The sequence below is a fragment of the Columba livia genome, chromosome 1, assembly GCF_036013475.1.
Source record: "Columba livia isolate bColLiv1 breed racing homer chromosome 1, bColLiv1.pat.W.v2, whole genome shotgun sequence".
NCBI classification, from domain to species: domain Eukaryota; kingdom Metazoa; phylum Chordata; class Aves; order Columbiformes; family Columbidae; genus Columba; species Columba livia.
The window spans coordinates 140,715,579-140,733,459 of record NC_088602.1 but is presented as its reverse complement, the minus strand read 5'-3'; the positions used below and the strand labels follow the sequence as shown (position 1 = coordinate 140,733,459).

At 39.7% G+C, this 17,881-nt stretch overlaps 1 protein-coding gene across 2 annotated transcripts in view; it reads left to right on the top strand.

Annotated features, from left to right (window-relative positions):
* The window catches only part of LRP6 (LDL receptor related protein 6), a 134,226-nt gene that overhangs the window by 91,094 nt on the left and 25,251 nt on the right, over nucleotides 1-17,881 (top strand). For both annotated transcript variants that reach the window (XM_065033718.1, XM_065033724.1), the window contains 8 exons: nucleotides 112-328; nucleotides 1,681-1,970; nucleotides 3,654-3,880; nucleotides 5,282-5,466; nucleotides 7,197-7,523; nucleotides 10,995-11,197; nucleotides 13,083-13,294; nucleotides 13,487-13,677. In XM_065033718.1, the coding sequence (XP_064889790.1) occupies nucleotides 112-328; nucleotides 1,681-1,970; nucleotides 3,654-3,880; nucleotides 5,282-5,466; nucleotides 7,197-7,523; nucleotides 10,995-11,197; nucleotides 13,083-13,294; nucleotides 13,487-13,677 (1,852 nt within the window). The remainder of the gene's footprint in view (nucleotides 1-111; nucleotides 329-1,680; nucleotides 1,971-3,653; nucleotides 3,881-5,281; nucleotides 5,467-7,196; nucleotides 7,524-10,994; nucleotides 11,198-13,082; nucleotides 13,295-13,486; nucleotides 13,678-17,881) is intronic.

The window sequence follows — 17,881 nt, the reverse complement described above, 5'->3', positions numbered from 1 at the left end:
TAGGAGATTATTTTTAATTTAAAGTCTTAAGTGTGGAGCAGCTAGTTAATTAATCTCTGATAGAGTGACAGAATTATTCTGTATACATAATAAGTTTGTGTGTATCCATAGGTCATGAATGCTGATGGAACTGGGAGAAGAGTTCTGGTGGAGGACAAGCTGCCTCATATCTTTGGATTCACATTGCTGGGAGACTATGTTTATTGGACAGACTGGCAAAGACGTAGCATTGAACGTGTGCATAAGCGAACAGCAGAAAGAGAGATCATCATAGATCAGCTGCCTGATCTAATGGGCCTGAAAGCTACAAATGTCCACCAGATAATTGGTGAGTGAGACTACTAATCAGGCAAGTAAAATTAAATAGAAAATTTCACCAGTGATCTTCGCAGGTATCACTTTATAACAGGTCAGGTTTTTAGAAATAGGCAGAATCCAGTTTTATTGCATGGTAACTGTAGACTGAAGCTTGATGGAATGGGGCAGGTCTTTTGTGAGGTACTTCAGTTCTCTAACTTGGAAGAATATCAACTGGAAAACACTAGGCAGCCCCCAAATGGGTAATTTTCAGCTTCTTAGGGAATTGGAGCAGCTTCTAGTTCTGAACAACCCTGGATCCAGTAAGGGGAGAAGAAGGATCCTGAAAAATTAGAGCTTCTCTTTGTAACAGCCAGCTATTAGATTAGCCCAGCTGTTTATGAAACTGCAGCTGTAGCAGCTTTTCATCTTGCAATCTGAACATGTGCTCCTGGTATGCGGAAGCTAAGAATGAGCCTGTTTTATTCTGTTCAGTGGTTTTCACATAAATAATGCAAAATCATCTTTGAAAACAATTAAAAGTACTTTCTGTCCTGTAGTATCTGGGGTGTAAAAATGTGGGATCTAGCTTTAAATTTGCTGTTGTTGGCCATCCAAACACTGTTAGCAGTGCAGCTGTGGCACCACAGAACTCGTCACATTCCCTGAATATCCTGCTATGTGGATAGGGCTTGCAGCTTCTTTCTGCCATGTCTGGATTGTACCCCAGGGAATTAATTGAATGTAATCGAAGTATGTCTTTGCATTGCTGCTACCACGTTAACAAGACGCCAAAAGGTACGTGTGTTTTAAATGCAGCTCTCTTTCCAACTGTTTGGCTAATTGAACTTGGGACGCTGGCCTCTCACAGTAGGTGGATTTCTAGCACGGGCAGGTATACAAGTTAGTATTGCAAAGAGCTGCTTTACTAGCATCCTGGAGAGAAGAGGCTGTTGAATGGATCTGAAAATGGATCTGCAAATTTTCCATCTCTAGGAACGCAATTGGGTTATGTAACTGAGCCAGTATATTGCAGAAGGCAGCAGAACATAGACTTGCTTACTGTCCTACCCATGTCCATTTAGTGCTGCTGTTGTGAATTGGGAACATCAGCAGCTGTTGGAGTCCAGGTTCTTTTCCCTAGTGCTGCATTTGTTTCATGGGGCCAGGAAAACAAGCGCTGGCTTTCAAGCTGCGTAGAGAAACAGCTTTCTAAATGATTACAGGAAATGAACAAAAATGAATTCATTCATAGAACAAAAGGTAGGAAACTATACATATTTCTTAAAGACTCCTAGTGCTGCTGATGGATGTGAGGACTGGCTTAATCTTCCAACTAAAGTCAGTTTACAGTGATTACTTTTGCTTTCGTTGCATGCTTAGGTACAAACCCTTGCGCAGAGGATAACGGTGGCTGCAGCCACCTTTGTCTGTACAGACCCCAAGGCCTTCGCTGCGCTTGCCCCATAGGCTTAGAGCTTATCAATGACATGAAGACCTGCATCGTCCCAGAAGCTTTCCTGCTGTTTTCTCGGAGAGCAGATATCAGGCGAATCTCTTTGGAAACAAACAACAACAACGTTGCTATTCCACTCACGGGGGTCAAGGAAGCTTCTGCTCTGGATTTTGATGTGACAGACAATCGAATTTACTGGACTGACATTTCATTGAAGGTAGAGATTTATTCTATATTCGCTATTAAGTTGTTGTGAGGTTTTTTAGATACTTAAGAATGGATTGACAAATGTGATTTGCAATATTCAAAGGACAGGTAAAAAAAAGAGTTTGTTCTAACTATGAATGGCATACATTTTTGTTATACTGGCAGCATTGTCTCTTATAAATCCATTAAATCTCATGTATCCTTTCTGTGGAAATGTCTAAGCTTGCAAAAGTAAAGTTTTTTGGGAGAAAGCTGAGAAGAATGGCATATGGCAGGAGGTTTTGGGGATCACAGATATTTTGCCAGATCTGTTTAATGACGGGAAGTTTTTTCTTGGGTCAGGAAGTTGAAGTGGGTCTTACCTATTTATTAACTCATATACTTACCGCATGTGAGACATATTATGAATCACAGTCTTTGTAAAACAGGTCTAAGGTCTAGACTGACAAATCGGAAAAGGCCGAAGGTAGATGTTTAAATATGTTGGTTAATGGAGTGACAGAAATCTGTGTATTGTCTGCCTGTTATCTCTGTTATCAGTGAGTCTAGTTATTATCTTTGTTTTTAATAGGTTGTAGACATAGCCAAATTCATGAGCACCAAAAATTAGTTTTTTAATAAAATGAAGTTTTGTGCAATTTTGTGCCAACAATAACTCATGGGGCTTTGCAACTGAAGAATCATAAAAATTAAAAACACAGACTTTGAGTTTGAGAGAGGTGACTTGGCTGAACTCTTTAGGTATGGTATTAATTTGATCTGTGTTTTAAATAAAATAAAGCAATGATCTGATCAATTTTTAAGAGTGATACAGATGAACACTGAGATACAAGCCTCCCTGCTGTGTTCTGTCACAAACTGACATAATTGGCAGGTAGCATCCAAACTGGGAAGTAAACAAAAAAATCATTCTTGGTGTTAACTTCTGATGGGTTACAAGTATGAGGAGTGTGTGCAGAGAGGAATATTAAGGACACAGGAAGCCCATTTTTGTCAAAAAGAATTTTCTACTATCCTAAATGTTTTTCCTTTGCTTTCAGGCTTATAAGTAAGTGGACATAGTAAATCAGGGAATGCCTAAACTCTGACGTGTCATTAAAATATAATTCTGGCTCAGTCTGCTATCACAGGCTGATCCATGATGGCAAGAGTTTAAAACAAATCTTTTGAATAAAAGACCAAGGAGAAATTATGTTTTGTAAAATTAAATTAAACCATCAGTATTGAAGCACTTGCTCTATTGAGCTAATCGGTCATTAGATTGTTTTATTCTATTTGCTATTCTGTCCTGAACTTTTTCATTAGGCTGCTTTAAATATTGTTCTGTTCTATAACATCGATGCTTTTGTATAATCCTGGGAGAGCCAAAATATTTCCCCCTCGAAGCTGGCACTGAGTTATTAAGGTCACTTTGGCATGTAGACTGCTTAATTGAACCAGACTAGTTATCCCATTTATTTCCCCAGTGAAACGCTATTGTAATTGACACAGAATACATTCACAGAGTACAGTAAATCATTACTTCTGAATAGCAGCATTGTTCGCCTTGCAAATAAGTAGCATATTGTAAGATCCTCTTTCCCTATGAGATGCCTAAAATCTGAAAGTGTTTAAAATGCAACAAAGAAAACAACCAGCCCAATGACAGACTGGTAAAATTTCAATTTGCCTGTGTATCTTGGTATCCCTGCAGACCATCAGCAGAGCGTTTATGAATGGCAGCGCACTGGAACACGTTGTGGAGTTTGGCTTGGATTACCCAGAAGGCATGGCCGTGGATTGGCTGGGCAAGAACTTGTATTGGGCTGACACTGGAACAAATCGCATAGAAGTGGCAAAGCTGGATGGGCAGCATCGCCAAGTGCTGGTGTGGAAAGATCTCGACAGTCCCCGGGCACTGGCCTTGGACCCTGCCGAGGGGTAACTTGCTGATTTAATTTTATGTTTATGAACGGTGAAAAACAACATTGTAATATTTCCTCTAGGGCATGTTGGTTAGGCACTGCCTGTAAATCCTGAGAGAACTGAGCTGGGGAATAAAACCTGGTAATTTAGAGTATGAGGGCTGGAGGAATACGCTCTTAATGTCCTGAATAATCATTAAGAGTACTACAGAAAAAAAAATGAGAGCAGCTCATTAAAAAGGGATTTATATTTAGTTTTTTAATTAACCACAGAATCAAAGAAGTTTTAGGTTTATGGAATTCATTAATTAGAAAAGGACTATAGCATTGAAAAGAAAATATTTGTCCTTTCAAAAATGAGGATCTTTTTTATCACAAGTTAGGGCCCAATAAAGGTATTAAATTATTTCACTTGAGAGTGGGGGAGTGAAGCTTATTTTCTTGAGATTAAGGAAGGTGCTTGTTTCTTCAGATGAGGGAGGTTTTTTAGTTAGTATGGACAAGGGAAGCAAGGACAGGGAAAGACTGGAAACAGTTATACCCACCTCTGTCCAAAATGAAAGATGTCCTAAGAAGAAACTTCTCAGTTGGATTCAAAAGTAAAAGCAAAAGTACAGGGAGGGAGGAAGGAATGGGGCAAGATAAAGCAAAACTAATAGTTCTTCTACTGTTAAATGCTCATTTGGCATTAACTAATAAATGCAAAACATTTTTGAGGTTATACTAGCATGGTCTTTTTCTTACTTTGCACATGAGGGAACTTCATTTTCAAGTGTTATGTACAGTACCTAAAGAAAACATAAACACATACAAGCCTGTGCTACTGCCAAATGAGGCATAAACTGGCATGAGAGTATGTAATAGTTTATACTTTTGCTCCAGTGGAAATGCCATACAGTTTTGTGTTATTCTACCCTCAGCTGAAATGTAACACACTGTTACATGGCTGACTGACTTATTTGTGTGGAGATGTGCAGTGGCACCTACTAACAACAGCGCCCTGTACATCTGCCTTTTTGTATGCCTTCGTTTGATGGACAGTTGAATAGCAACAGAAGCTAAACACCATGGAAAATATCTTGCTAAATAACCAGGTATAAATGAAGCTGCCCAACTGCCAACTTCTTGCCTCTTAACTGACGTGCATGGATTAGTTAAAATTGAAGTTCTTTCTTATGGAACTTGCTGGTGAAAATCCAGCTCCAAGTGGAAAAGATAGTGTTGGAAGCATTTTGGGGAAACCTGACTCACTTCCTTGCTTGTATTTTGAAAAAAAAAAAAAAACGTAAGGGGCTAAATAAATGCTCAAATGTACAGCTCTTGTTTTTCTCTTGTTCTCTTTAAGGAGTTTTGTTTCTCCCCTTCAGTTCTTTTTTGGATAAGTGTGATTATTTTTTTCTTTTGTCCTTTTAATCAGGTTTATGTACTGGACTGAATGGGGTGGTAAGCCAAAGATTGATAGAGCTGCTATGGATGGCACTGAGAGGACAACTCTGGTACCGAATGTGGGACGTGCTAATGGCCTAACTATTGATTACGCTAAAAGACGACTGTACTGGACCGACCTTGATACCAACCTGATAGAATCCTCCAACATGCTAGGTGAGCTCCAGAGCCCTGGGCAGTGATGTGGGAGTGCTGCTGCTTTTTCACAGTTGCCTGTGGCAAAATATTGCTTAAATAGTGCAAAGATTCACGTCTTAATACAAAAATAGATTTTTCCAAACTCACATGCCTTTAATATTTCCTTCTATAATTGATGTTTATGCAGCGCAGCATTTAGCAAGGCCTTGATTTTCTTGTAGGTGATATAGTTGCTCACGAAGTTAAAATTATACAAGCTGAACGTGTTTTCAGTTATATGTAGGACAAAGCTGTCAACTCTCAGTGTTCCAGAGAGTCTTGTTTTGCTGTTCTGAAGAGCACTGGCAAATACATAACAAACACTTCATCATCTGTAGAAGGGTAGAGAGAAAGCCAAGATAACAACAGCTTATTGGACATTTTTCTCAATGTAATTTAGTAGAATTTGTTTTTTAATCTTTGTTGATATCCTCAGGGTTCAGGCATTTTTTTTTCCAGTATCCTGCACACTAAGGAGCTTTTCTTGGCTAGTACTAGTCACCAGGGGAACTCTCTCTCACATGGAGGTTGTTCTATAAACTGGTCGTTACTACTAAATAGAGGTGGAATATCTTATTCTTTCACTGTCCCAGGGTAGTGTACTGAGGACCTGAGTCCTCTCAGACTTGCACAGTATCTTTTTTTAACTTCTTGGCACCCACAGGAGTGAACTGCTTTGTTATGTGTCAAATTATTCAGATTAGTGTTATCACTAGCCAGTATTTAAGGCTAAAGGACTTTTTCTGCTTTAAGCAGTTCATTTGCAATAGTGGAACAAAGCTAGAAAAAGATCAAAACAGAAAAATGCATTATAGAAATTATATGTAATATAAAAGCTTTCATTCAGCTTTTCATGTGTTTTGGTGTGCTGTTGAGGCTGGCTCAGTGTTCCCTTGTGTACCATGGAACTGGACACAGCATTAGAATTTCATCTTCCCTGTGGCTGTTGACAGCAGAGTGCAGGGCTGAGCATCCTTGTCTTCTCTGTGCATCCTGGTTTTCTCTGTACAAAGGAGTGAATTCTCGTTTCATTATCTCCCATTCATTTTCTGTGACTAGACAGCAGGATGTCCCATGGTAAAGAAGTGGTTGAAGTTACTTCCCCTTCCGTGCCCTGCTCCTCGAGGTCTATTAACGTTTCCACAATGTAGACATTTAGCTGTTTCCTGTCTTGAGTTTCTGACTGCTCCCTCCTGTTGTGGTGTTGCAGAGTCAGGTTAATTTAACGTTGTGCATTTGATTTTTCTCATAATACAATGTAGAATTTTATGAAGCTCATAACAGTTCTCTCTCTAAGCAGCAGGCAGAGACCCAAATGTCTTGTGGGAGATGCTGAACTGGGAATAGTGTCAGGATCCTGCATGTCCTTCCAAGGGAACTTGTTTGTTTCAGAGAGGAGGGAAAGGACCGAGTCTTTCTGAGGACCCTGTTCATTTTCAAAACTGAGACTTTCTTCTTTAGTAAAATCCATATTCTGTGAATCGCAAGCAGGATTAGCAGGTTTCTGTGACAGGTTCTCAGGCTTCGGGATGGTCTTTTAAATATTGTACATTACTTGATAATTTACTTTTGTAATAGTGAACTAGTAGCTTTGAAGTAATTACTTGTTAACTTTTCTGTGCAGGGGGCATGTCCAGCAGCTTTAAACAGTATATCGTTTGTCCCTGTGTAATTGTGGTTTTTTCTCTCCCTTCTTTTTTGTGAAACAGGCCTTGACCGTGAGATTATAGCTGATGACTTGCCTCACCCATTTGGCTTGACTCAGTATCAGGATTACATTTACTGGACTGATTGGAGCCGGCGTAGCATTGAACGAGCCAACAAGACCAGCGGCCAGAACCGAACCATCATCCAAGGGCATTTGGACTATGTGATGGACATCTTGGTCTTCCATTCCTCCAGGCAGGCCGGCTGGAACGAGTGCGCCTCCAGCAATGGTCACTGCTCCCACCTGTGCTTAGCTGTCCCTGTTGGTGGCTTTGTCTGTGGCTGCCCAGCTCACTATTCCTTGAACTCTGACAACAGGACTTGTAGCGGTAAGCCCTAATGAGTGAAAATAAAACAGAGAATGAGGTGTGTTTAGGAACAGTTGCAAGCATTGTACTTGGAGGAAAGAAGAGTTTCATTTTTACATAAGATGGTGAAGCTTGTTTGCCGATATGCCACATGAAACTAGTTTCTACTTTTAATACCAAATGTGTATTTGAAAAACTTGTGATTCCTTAGTCTCCCTTCGTAGGAAGAATGGTATATTGAAATATAATTTTCTATTACTAAAATCCTACTGACTTTTTCAGAGAAGACAGGATACCGAAAGCAAAAAAAATCTTGCAACAGACTGATATCATGGTAAAATAAGAAGAGCAGCTCTAGTGAATATTTTTAGCGACTCAACTAAATCTGTGTGAGCAGAAAGGCTCAAAATGCTTTTGTTTTAGTATCTGTCTGTCAAGCACTCCTCAGGTGCTTGCTTGCGTATTTATTTCTAAATTTGCCTGACGTAAAGGATATGGCATAGTTTGGTCTATGTTCTGGACTTTGCGTAGCCTGTAGGTGAGTCGGGCTTTAATTCTGTAGTAGTTCTGTTTGCTGACTGATGAGATGATGAGATGGGCCACTCTCATACCCCCAAAAGCGTTTCTTCCTTGGTGAGGAGAGCCTTGGCTCCATGCTCAGCCCAGCACTTCACATTTCTGATCTCAGGGCAGCCAAGCCCCATTTTTCTTTATTGTTGTGCAGAATACAAACCGCAAGGCTCCTTGAGCTGTGTGTAATTAGTTTTTAACCAAATAATTTATCCATCTCTCAATAACTGGCTGCCAGTGAAGCTCTCATAACTTTGGCAACCACACTGGATGGCTGATTTCCACTGCTGTCATTCAGATTAGTCAGTGGGTGAAGAGATTCATGGTACAGAGAGACAGATTGTATCTTGTCTGCATTATGCATGAGTAGAAACATCCAACTTTTGTTTTAAAGCCAAAAGCAGGGCAGCTTGTTCCACGAATGCCACCTCATGGCATTTTTTGAAAATCATGCTGTTCAGAAAACTGCTTTTTCTGGCTCCCATGTGTCCTGTACTTCTCCTTTCATTTTTTTTTTATTACAAGAGGTGCTTGCATGGCAACTAGTTTTTTTGTACTCTTAACACTCTCACACCTTCCTGTGAGTTAGAAGCATGGCTGGCACCTCTCTGGTGATGACTGTGATTTTGTAGGTGGAGGAATTTGACTTCCAGCAGAGAATAAGTCATGTTTTCTTGTCGAAGTGCTCTTGGTAACAACGGAAGGAGAAAAATACAGGACACATGTTGTGAGCAAATAGAACCATTTACCCACAGTACAGTTCAGGGCTGTTCATAGGGTATTAGGAGTTTCCCTTCTGCCATGTTCAAACCTGGAAACTTTCCAACTTCTCATTTGTAGGTAATTGGAGACTTAGGCTTCTCTGTGTATAATTTGATATTTTTCTCTTGGCCACTGTAATTGGAGCATGAACTGTTTTAACTTTCTCTTGCCTGTTTTGCTTGCTTATGTACTCCTGAGCATTATTATTAGTTCAAGCCCTGTCTAGAGGCCAGTTCCTCCCTTCTGGATCACCCTGCCCAGATGTGCCTAGATAATTACAGGAAGGACACACTGCTCTGAGATCTGGTATCTCATCAGACCTACCATGTGTCATGAAGTTTGAAGGCAGTGTTAGACAGGGAACTCCATTTGCCTGCCAAAAATATAGTTAAAATATGTGACTCTTGGGTAGGAGAACGATGAAAACTGAGAAGAGCTTTCTGAAATTGATATTGTTTCAGAAATGTGGAGACTCAAGAGGGGAAATTCTGCTGTTGCTTTTTATAATGAGCTATCAATTCAAAGTTGGAAGCCAGGCACTCTTAGACACTAAGAGGGTGTCTTTGGGGAAAAGTGGAAAGAATTTTAGGTGCTTATGGTATGTTTTCCTGTGCTGTTTTATCTTAAGCTTTTTTCCCCTTTCCATTACTCTCTTAACTGCTTGGTAAGGATTCTGATGTTTTCTGAATCTATTATTTTGTTGTACACATTCATATGAACTTTTTTTTTGTGTGCTTTCTTTTACGGTTTAGAGCTAAGTAGAAAGCAGCTGAAATTATTGGAGAAATGCTTGTAGGGGAGATACAGGTTTTCCAGAAAGCAAACATACCTTGCAATTAGGCGTGATTATTATAGGATGTTAGGATTGAGTGTTAGTTACCAAGGAAACTCCCCCCACCTTTTTTTTTTTTTCCAGCAGCCAGAGTAAATGTTCAAAGCATATGCCTAAAATAAGAAAGGAAGGTGATGACGTGCTCTGGAAGACTTTTGCTGCCTCCCCTTTCCAGGGTGCTGCTTTACCAGTTTTACAGGCTGGATTGAACGAGTGCAGTGTCCCACTGCTAATCCCTCCAGACTTGTGCTGTAGAGAATTGATAGTACAAACTTCAGGGAGGCTACAATCTGCATTCCTGGCTGCTGGTTCTTGTGCCGTCTTGCACAATAGTGGCCCCAGGTAGACCATTATTGAAAAGAACACTGTGAAAAGGGAAAATGCTTTAACTACCTCATCTGATTTCTGACCCAGTTATGTAATAGAGATGATTTCTTTTTAACGACGTACTAAATGCCTTGTGCACTTCCTGTAAGGTACAGCCAGTAAACTACAGCTAAACAGGGTGGGGAAGTCTTATTTTCTGACATTTGATGGTATTTATAAGAAAAAAAATAATTTGTCCAGGAAACTTTTGCTGGGCATCTGGAAAGCTGGAGCAGAGCATCAGGTTTTTCTTTTTTTCTAATTGCAGTTTAGCGTTCCCAGATGTACACCTAGAAATAATAAAGATACATAAATTTGCAAAGAGTGAGCAGATTTTTCTCCTGAAATGCAGCCTTCCATACACCTCAGAGATTTTCCTTTGAATTAGTTGTTCCATTCCAGTTAAGGCAGGAACAGCATTTGTGGGAACAGGACTGAGACACTCTAATGGCAGTTTCTCTTCCCTGGGACCTCTAAATAAGGAACCAGTGCTGACTTTTACTCAGCTTCCTCTGCAAATAGAGGGGTACTTAGCAAAATGTTCAACTTCAGAATAATGGAGCTGCATTTCCCTGGGAACCCTGTAGAAAGAAAATGGACAGTTCCTTGAGAGGCATGGCTGACCGTTCTTCTTTGACTTGCTATTTGACAGAAGTCTTCACATTCATTAGTCCTGTGACTCTGTGACTTAGAAAATTATCTTTGCCTGTCACATCCACGTTCAGACATTTATAGTAAAAAGAGCTCATTTGAAAGGCTTTCAGAACTGATAAGAGATTGGGGGTTTTATGTTTTGCCTTTTTTTTTTTTATTATTTTATTTTAACAAAGGAAGAGGGAGAAGGGAGTCAAATAATAGATACTCTCTAATTTTATGTAGTACTTGTTATTGAACAGAAAAATACCCGACATTATTACTATGTGTCACTCTTTCACCCTCTTTTTTTTTTTTAACCCATCAAGCTCCTACAACCTTTCTGTTGTTCAGTCAGAAGAATGCAATTAATCGCATGGTGATAGATGAGCAGCAGAGTCCAGATATCATACTCCCTATCCATAGTCTGAGGAATGTTCGAGCCATCGATTACGACCCCCTGGATAAGCAGCTCTACTGGATTGATTCTCGTCAGAACATCATCCGCAAGGCACAGGAAGACGGCAGCCAGGTATCCTGTGGGTGACGGAATTACTGAAAGATGAGGGAGGAATGCCCTGCACCCAGCAATGAATGATTGTGTGAATTACTTAGATATATGGTCTCCCTGTAGATCACTTGGCAAATTGAGTGGCATCTCGATTTTCTGGAGTCCTCAGCTGGTAATCTGGGACACACAGCAAGAAATAAAACATGAAAGACTTAGGCCAACGATACTGATATTTGCAGTGCATTGTTTGCTCAACGCTGACTTTCAGCTGGGGGCTGTTGGAAACCCAGTGTGAGAGAAGTAAAACATGGAAGGGAAGGTTCTTGAGAGAAACAGAGTGTGTGAGAAAGAAGGAAGAGCTGCAGATGAGCATGGTGCAGGAGCACTGACTCTTGAAACGAAGAGAGTGGGGTTTTGTGAGCACATGGCCGTTTATGAAGCCTCCCAGGTTCTGATGTTGGGTAGGAATCAAAGAGCTGTTGTCAACTACAGAGGCACTGAGTGAGAAGGTTGAAGCTAGTGACCTGTAAGAGATATAGCAGGTTTGGGAAAATGTATTTAACTGGGCAATATAGAAAAAGTACAGTAGGGTAGAAGGCAAAAGGTGATACAGGTAAGGTTAATTGTGAGTAATGACTGATTTTTTTATTTTCACATTTTAAAATAGATTTTTATTATCTTCCTGATTTTTGAATGAGGGAACAACGAGAGACTAAGATGAACAACACAGAGGTGCTATATTGAGTTTAATTTGTAAGAGAGTGTGGTTTCTGGTAGTGGGTGTGGTGGTAGCTGGATCCTGCTGAAATGCCCTTCAGTCCTAACTCTTAATTTAGCACTGGTTTTAATTTTGGAATATCTATCTAAATAGTTTAACACCCAAAACTAGTCAAAAGGTACCAGGTTCTTGCCAGCTTCAGCAGAATAAACAAGTGCAAGACTTGTAGGCACACCCTTTCATAGAGGTGACAAGAAAGTTTAGGCAAATTTTCTGGTGAAGTTTAATTTGGGGGTGAAAGGGTGGAGGCTGCTTACCTCACAAGCATGGAGTTTTCTGAAAAGATTATGTAAGGCCATGTTTTGTGATTTATCTTCTTTAGGTTTTTTTTTTTTAAGTTCATGAAATATGTCAGTTAGGTTCAACTTTCGCTATAGGAAGACTATACAGTTTCTTTCTAAAAAAATTCATAAATAAAAAAAAGATAAAAAAAAAAAAAAAAAATAAAAAAAAAAGAAAAGCATGTGAACTCCAGTGGTCTGGATCAGTAGAAGGCAAGAAATTTGAAGCAGAAGTGTGTTAACTGGAAATGCTCTAAATTCACTGTATTACACTAGCTGATATCCTTTCTGTCTGTTGGCATAGTTGCCTTCCCTTTTATTATTCATCCTTATGTCCGCCAAATGTGATGGAAGCACTGGTGAATGAGAATGAGGCAAGAATTTCAAGTGCTGTCTGGCCTCACTTTGCCTGTGTTTTTATCTGTTCAGCTGCAGCTTTGGAAGTCAGTGGTGATGTGTTTCTGTTGTGAGCTGCTAAATGTGCTGGGTTTGGGTCTATCCAAACTGAACTTAGAGTTGTCAAGAAAGCAGAGGAAATGTGGAAGCTGACCCTGAATCTTCAACATAGGGACAATTTGGATTTATTGGTCAAACTTATGAAGTCATACAAGTTACAGCTAACTTACATGATTGCCATTACAACAAACCATCGGGACTAAGTGTCTATATCAGATTAAAGGGTTTGGTGGGGCAACTGAACCTGGGTGTCTCTTTACTTTATGATAATATTTTGGCTGTCTCCTTTAGCTGAGCAGTAGTTTGATGTGGTGCATCCATAACAAATAAAACTGCTCATGTTGGATCAGATTAAATGCTCCTCTGTGGGTTGTTTTTCTTTCCTTTGTAGAGCCTCACTGTTGTGACAAGTCCAGTTCCCAATCAGAACCTAGATATGCAGCCTTATGACCTGAGCATTGACATCTACAGCCGCTATATCTACTGGACCTGCGAAGCTACTAATGTGATCAATGTGACCCGCCTGGATGGGAGACCCATGGGAGTGGTGCTCAAAGGAGATCAAGATAGGCCCAGGGCCATTGTGGTGAATCCAGAGAAAGGGTATGTAGCTGAAAGAGCAATATATGGAAATTCAGGCTGAAGGTCTTGAGAATCAAATGGTTTTCTTGCTGCTGGTTGGTTTCTGTTTGTCAGAATAAAAACAATCTTTGACATTTGTTAAGAAGTCTTGGTCATATAGCAAAAATGTGGAAAAATCAAATATTTTTTTTTGTTTGATCATTCCTATTCCAGATACATGTATTTCACCAACCTACAGGAAAGGTCTCCTAAAATTGAGAGAGCGGCATTGGATGGAACTGAACGAGAGGTCCTTTTTTTCAGTGGTTTGAGCAAGCCCATAGCCTTAGCTATTGACAGCCAGCTAGGCAAGTTGTTCTGGGCTGATTCAGACCTGCGAAGAATTGAAAGCAGTGACCTTTCAGGTAGAGTAGCACTTTAATTCAGTGATTCATTTGTGTGGTGTGGGTGTGGGGGAATGCAGAGAAAGGTATCTTCTTTTCCTTCCTACTATAAACAGTCTGTACTGTGATTCTAATCGCTCCCTAAATTCCCAGCCAGGGAATGTGCATGATTCATGCTGCATGCCTTTACAGTCTCATGCCTTTATCTATGATTTGCACTATTAATTGTTACACATGCTATTTACTTCAGTTTCTCACTGCAAGACCTTCGTGTGGTTTCCCAAAGTCAGTTCACAAATAAATTGCAGCACTTTTGGAAAGGGGAGTGGGAGGGTTGTTTTTAAAGGCATTGGGTTTGGTGCAGTTGTCTGTCAATCAAGAGGAAAGTTTCCTGTTACAGGAAAAAAATGTTTCCTGCAGAGTTAAAGCAGCCGATGTGCAGGTCACTTATGTACCTGTCATTTAGGGTGTAATGACGTGAGGAGGACAAAGAAGATCTAACATCTCCCTGTTCTCAAAAGGGAAAAAAACTCCCTCTTCCAGCTATGGAATTCTCTTTGCCTGCTCCCTAAGCTTGGTTTGCTGCTTGTCTGACCTCCTCTTTGTGTTGATTCAGCTGACTTAACCACATAAGCAAAACAATAACTTGAACAACAATATACAGAAAAACAGAAATAGAGAACAGTGTTCTGTTGGTTTGGAAAGCTGAATTGGTTCAGCAAGAGTCCAGCAAGCAACCAGAACTGGAGCAAGAGAAGAGGCAAAATCACACAGTGAGATTGAGTGACACTGAGGTGTATCTTATTTACCAGCCAGATCCAGCAAGCTGCTGGATCAGCTCAGCTGTACCATGTGGCTTTGGCACTAATTTGTTGTGACAGGAGCTGGGCTGGATGTTGCTGGTGGGAGTGCCAGGATGTTCTGAGCACACACATACCCATCTCTGCTAGGTGATGTGGTACATCCCCCCCTTGCTCTGCTATTAGTGTAGGGCAGAGGTAGATTTTCTCCTTCCTCTGCAGTTAGTCCATCCCCAGTTTGAATAGTGTGTGTCCATGTACTTCAGCTGAGTGTTACTCTTCTGTCAGTAGCATAAGTACACATGTAAGGAAATAAGGACCCATTTTGCAGTCTGTGAGCAAGTTTGAAAATGAGAGTATAATATTTTGCAGTAATGTCTCTCACCGATGACATGAAATCTGCATTCAAAGCAGCAGCATGTAATCCCACTGAATCAGTGTGATCTTCAGACTTTTATTAAGCTGCTAGAATAAGCTTTTGTTTTGGAAAACATTTTAGTTTTACTACGTGATTGGAATTGAGGCTCGGCAAGATAGTAATTTTTTTCAGTGATTAACATAGTGTGTCACTGAAAGATTCAGGGTCACTAACGAACCGCGATATCCCAGCTCTTTACTGTTTTAAAACGTAGGACATAAGCTGAGTTAGTGAATTGTTTTTTAAAAGAAAGTGGTATGGTATATCCTGGTATGTTCTTGGTTATCCCGGATCTAAGGTCTACATGAGTAAAATAATGGGCAGCAGCAGAATATATGTGCTTTGTTTCTCTCTATATGTCTGTTAACTGCCAGAAATTAGGACACCAGAGGATGAGATGGATCTAAATTCTGATCTAGTCTGGTTTTAATAATTTTGCATTTTTTTTAAAGATGTGGCTGTTGGATCACCAATGTTGTGTAGTAAAAGCTCACCATATTTGCAAAGAACATGTAAAAAAATAATTGCAAAACCTCTCTTGCTTTTTGGCCTTTACACTGCAAAATAGATTGCTATAATCACCACAATAAATTGCTAACTGCTGCGATGCATTCCTGTGCTTAGGAATGCTGATTAATAGGCTCTTTTGACCAGCAGAGTAATTTTTCTGCGTGTTAACTTCTTAAAAACATGCACAGTCTCTTGCTCTGACTCTGTACGTGCCAGTAACCGTAAAAAGGAGGAGAGCTAGAATGCCTTTTATGTGCTGCAGCCTTTTTCTTCCTCCCTGTGCTTCAGGCATGCAGTTGGGACTCGGTTGTGTTGCCCAAATGGGAGATCCTATTGAAGCCAACCAGATTCTTCACATGATTAAGGGGTTGTTTATGAAAAGATGACTGGAATTAGCTCCCCACCATGGAAACTATTTGGAAATTAGTTCTTCTATTCCAGAATAATTAGTGTGATTTGGAAACGTCTAATGATTCTGGAATTAAGTAATTTTGATTTGGAAACAGAAAAAGCTACGGGTGTGTCCTGATTTTTGTATTTATTTGGTTGGTTTAAAGTCTTTTTGTAAAAGATATTGCTGGAAAGAGAATGGTGATGCCAGGAGACAAAGCTTCTCTTAATCACTTTTCCCTTTCATCTGACATTCCCAATAAAGGGGGCTAGCACCCTGATGAGCCACCTTCAGATTTTATTGTTGGTTTATGGAAGGAGGGCTTTCAGTGTCTCTGTTTAGTCAGAAATAGTCAGTTACACTCGGTCACAAATATTAAAAAGAAAGATTAAGATATTAAGGGAGTGAAAATTTTAAGCCTCAGAGCTTTAGGAGCATACTGCAAAAATGCCATGCTGATTGACATGGGCATGGCAGAACAGGGCATGTACGGACTCCGTCTGGGTAGGTCAAGGTCTTAGTTTTAACTATATTCCTTACTGTTATCTTTGCATTTTCCTCTGTTCCCAGCTTAGCTTTTCTTCTTCTTGAGATGCAGGTTGCTGTTTCTTACCTTTATACAGTGAGTCATGTTCATGGGGGTTAATAGACGGTTGAAGTTATTTCATTTGACTTACATCACTCAGTCTATTAATTTCTACATCAGTCTGGGTATAGTTTTCTTCAGAATCCATCAGCATATTTTCTTCATCAGATCATTGCTGGTGTTGTTCCAAAGTGGTGGGAGAGAGCCTGGTCTAACTGAGGATTAATATTTGAATTTCCATGTTCTGCTTTAGACATTACCACTTGCTAAATGTTTGTAAGGCTACTTAACTTTTGAGCTCTGTATGCATTTAGTGAAAAGAAAAGAAAATAAAAGAAATATGTTTTTCACAGCTGAAGTTGTTTATATGTCGTCAGCACTGATATACTGTTGACTATATTCTCAACAAGCCAAAAAATTATTTTTGCTGCTAATCAAAGCAGAAGAATAGAACCTGCTCAAATTATAAAATATATGTATCTTTTCTGTGGTATGCAGTTGTGCTAGTACATTTTTACAGGACAAAATATAGAAACCTATTGGAAGTTGTTTTGTGGATGAACATATGCAAAGCTGCTGTAGCAAAAGTGAAGAATAAGCATAGCGGTGAGCCCAGATGTCTGAAATACCAAATTTTCAAGCTGTGGCCTAATTTTAGACTATGTAATATTGTTTCAGCATTTACAAATTGAAGCAGATTCCCTATGTTTGTGAGTAATTTTATGCTCAGGCTGATAAACCTCACTCAGTATTTGAGTGTTAATGACCATGTTGTGTCTTGTAAAATTTACAAAGTGTGGATTAAACCTCACTTTTAAGCTCTCAGGTTTTTGAATAACATACACGGTGTTTCAAAAAGATGGACCCGATTTCAAAGCAAAATAATTTCAAATTGGGCCTGTCTTCTGAAGCACCCTTTATTTTCCTTCTGTGTATGAGTTACAAAGTCTACACTGTCTTTGGACAGTCTTTAAACAGCTGTGGACTGTCTTCTTTTTATGTGGTGTGTTAACCATGAAGCATGGTGGTTTCTCTTGACTGTATTTGATGCCAGGTAATCTAACATAGAAGCCAACAAATGCTCTTGAGAGGTGTCAGGCTAAAAGCCTCTTGGCTTTTAGCTGTGATTGCTAAAGGAACTGAGGAAAGTAAGTGTTCGCTAGGAAGAAAGGTGCGTTCCCAATTTAGCGTGAAAACCTAAGTGAAGATAATGTAGTTGAAACAAAAGAGCGTGAGGAAGTCAGAAGTCAAGTGTTTACCTTAATCTCATAATTCATGTGAAAAGTACTAACTAACTTGTTTTGACTTGGATTTTATCTTGTATTAGTTAACTCAAGCTACTAATCCATATTCTTATTGCCTGTTGTATGCCAAGACAAAGCAGGCAATCTCTCCAAAAAAGGGTAGAATAATGAAAAGAATTACCAGTTCTCAATAAAATACTAGATAGGCTCATGACAGCTGAGCCCCCAACTCCAGATGCTTCTTCAATGCAGGAAATTTATTGGAAACACAAAACC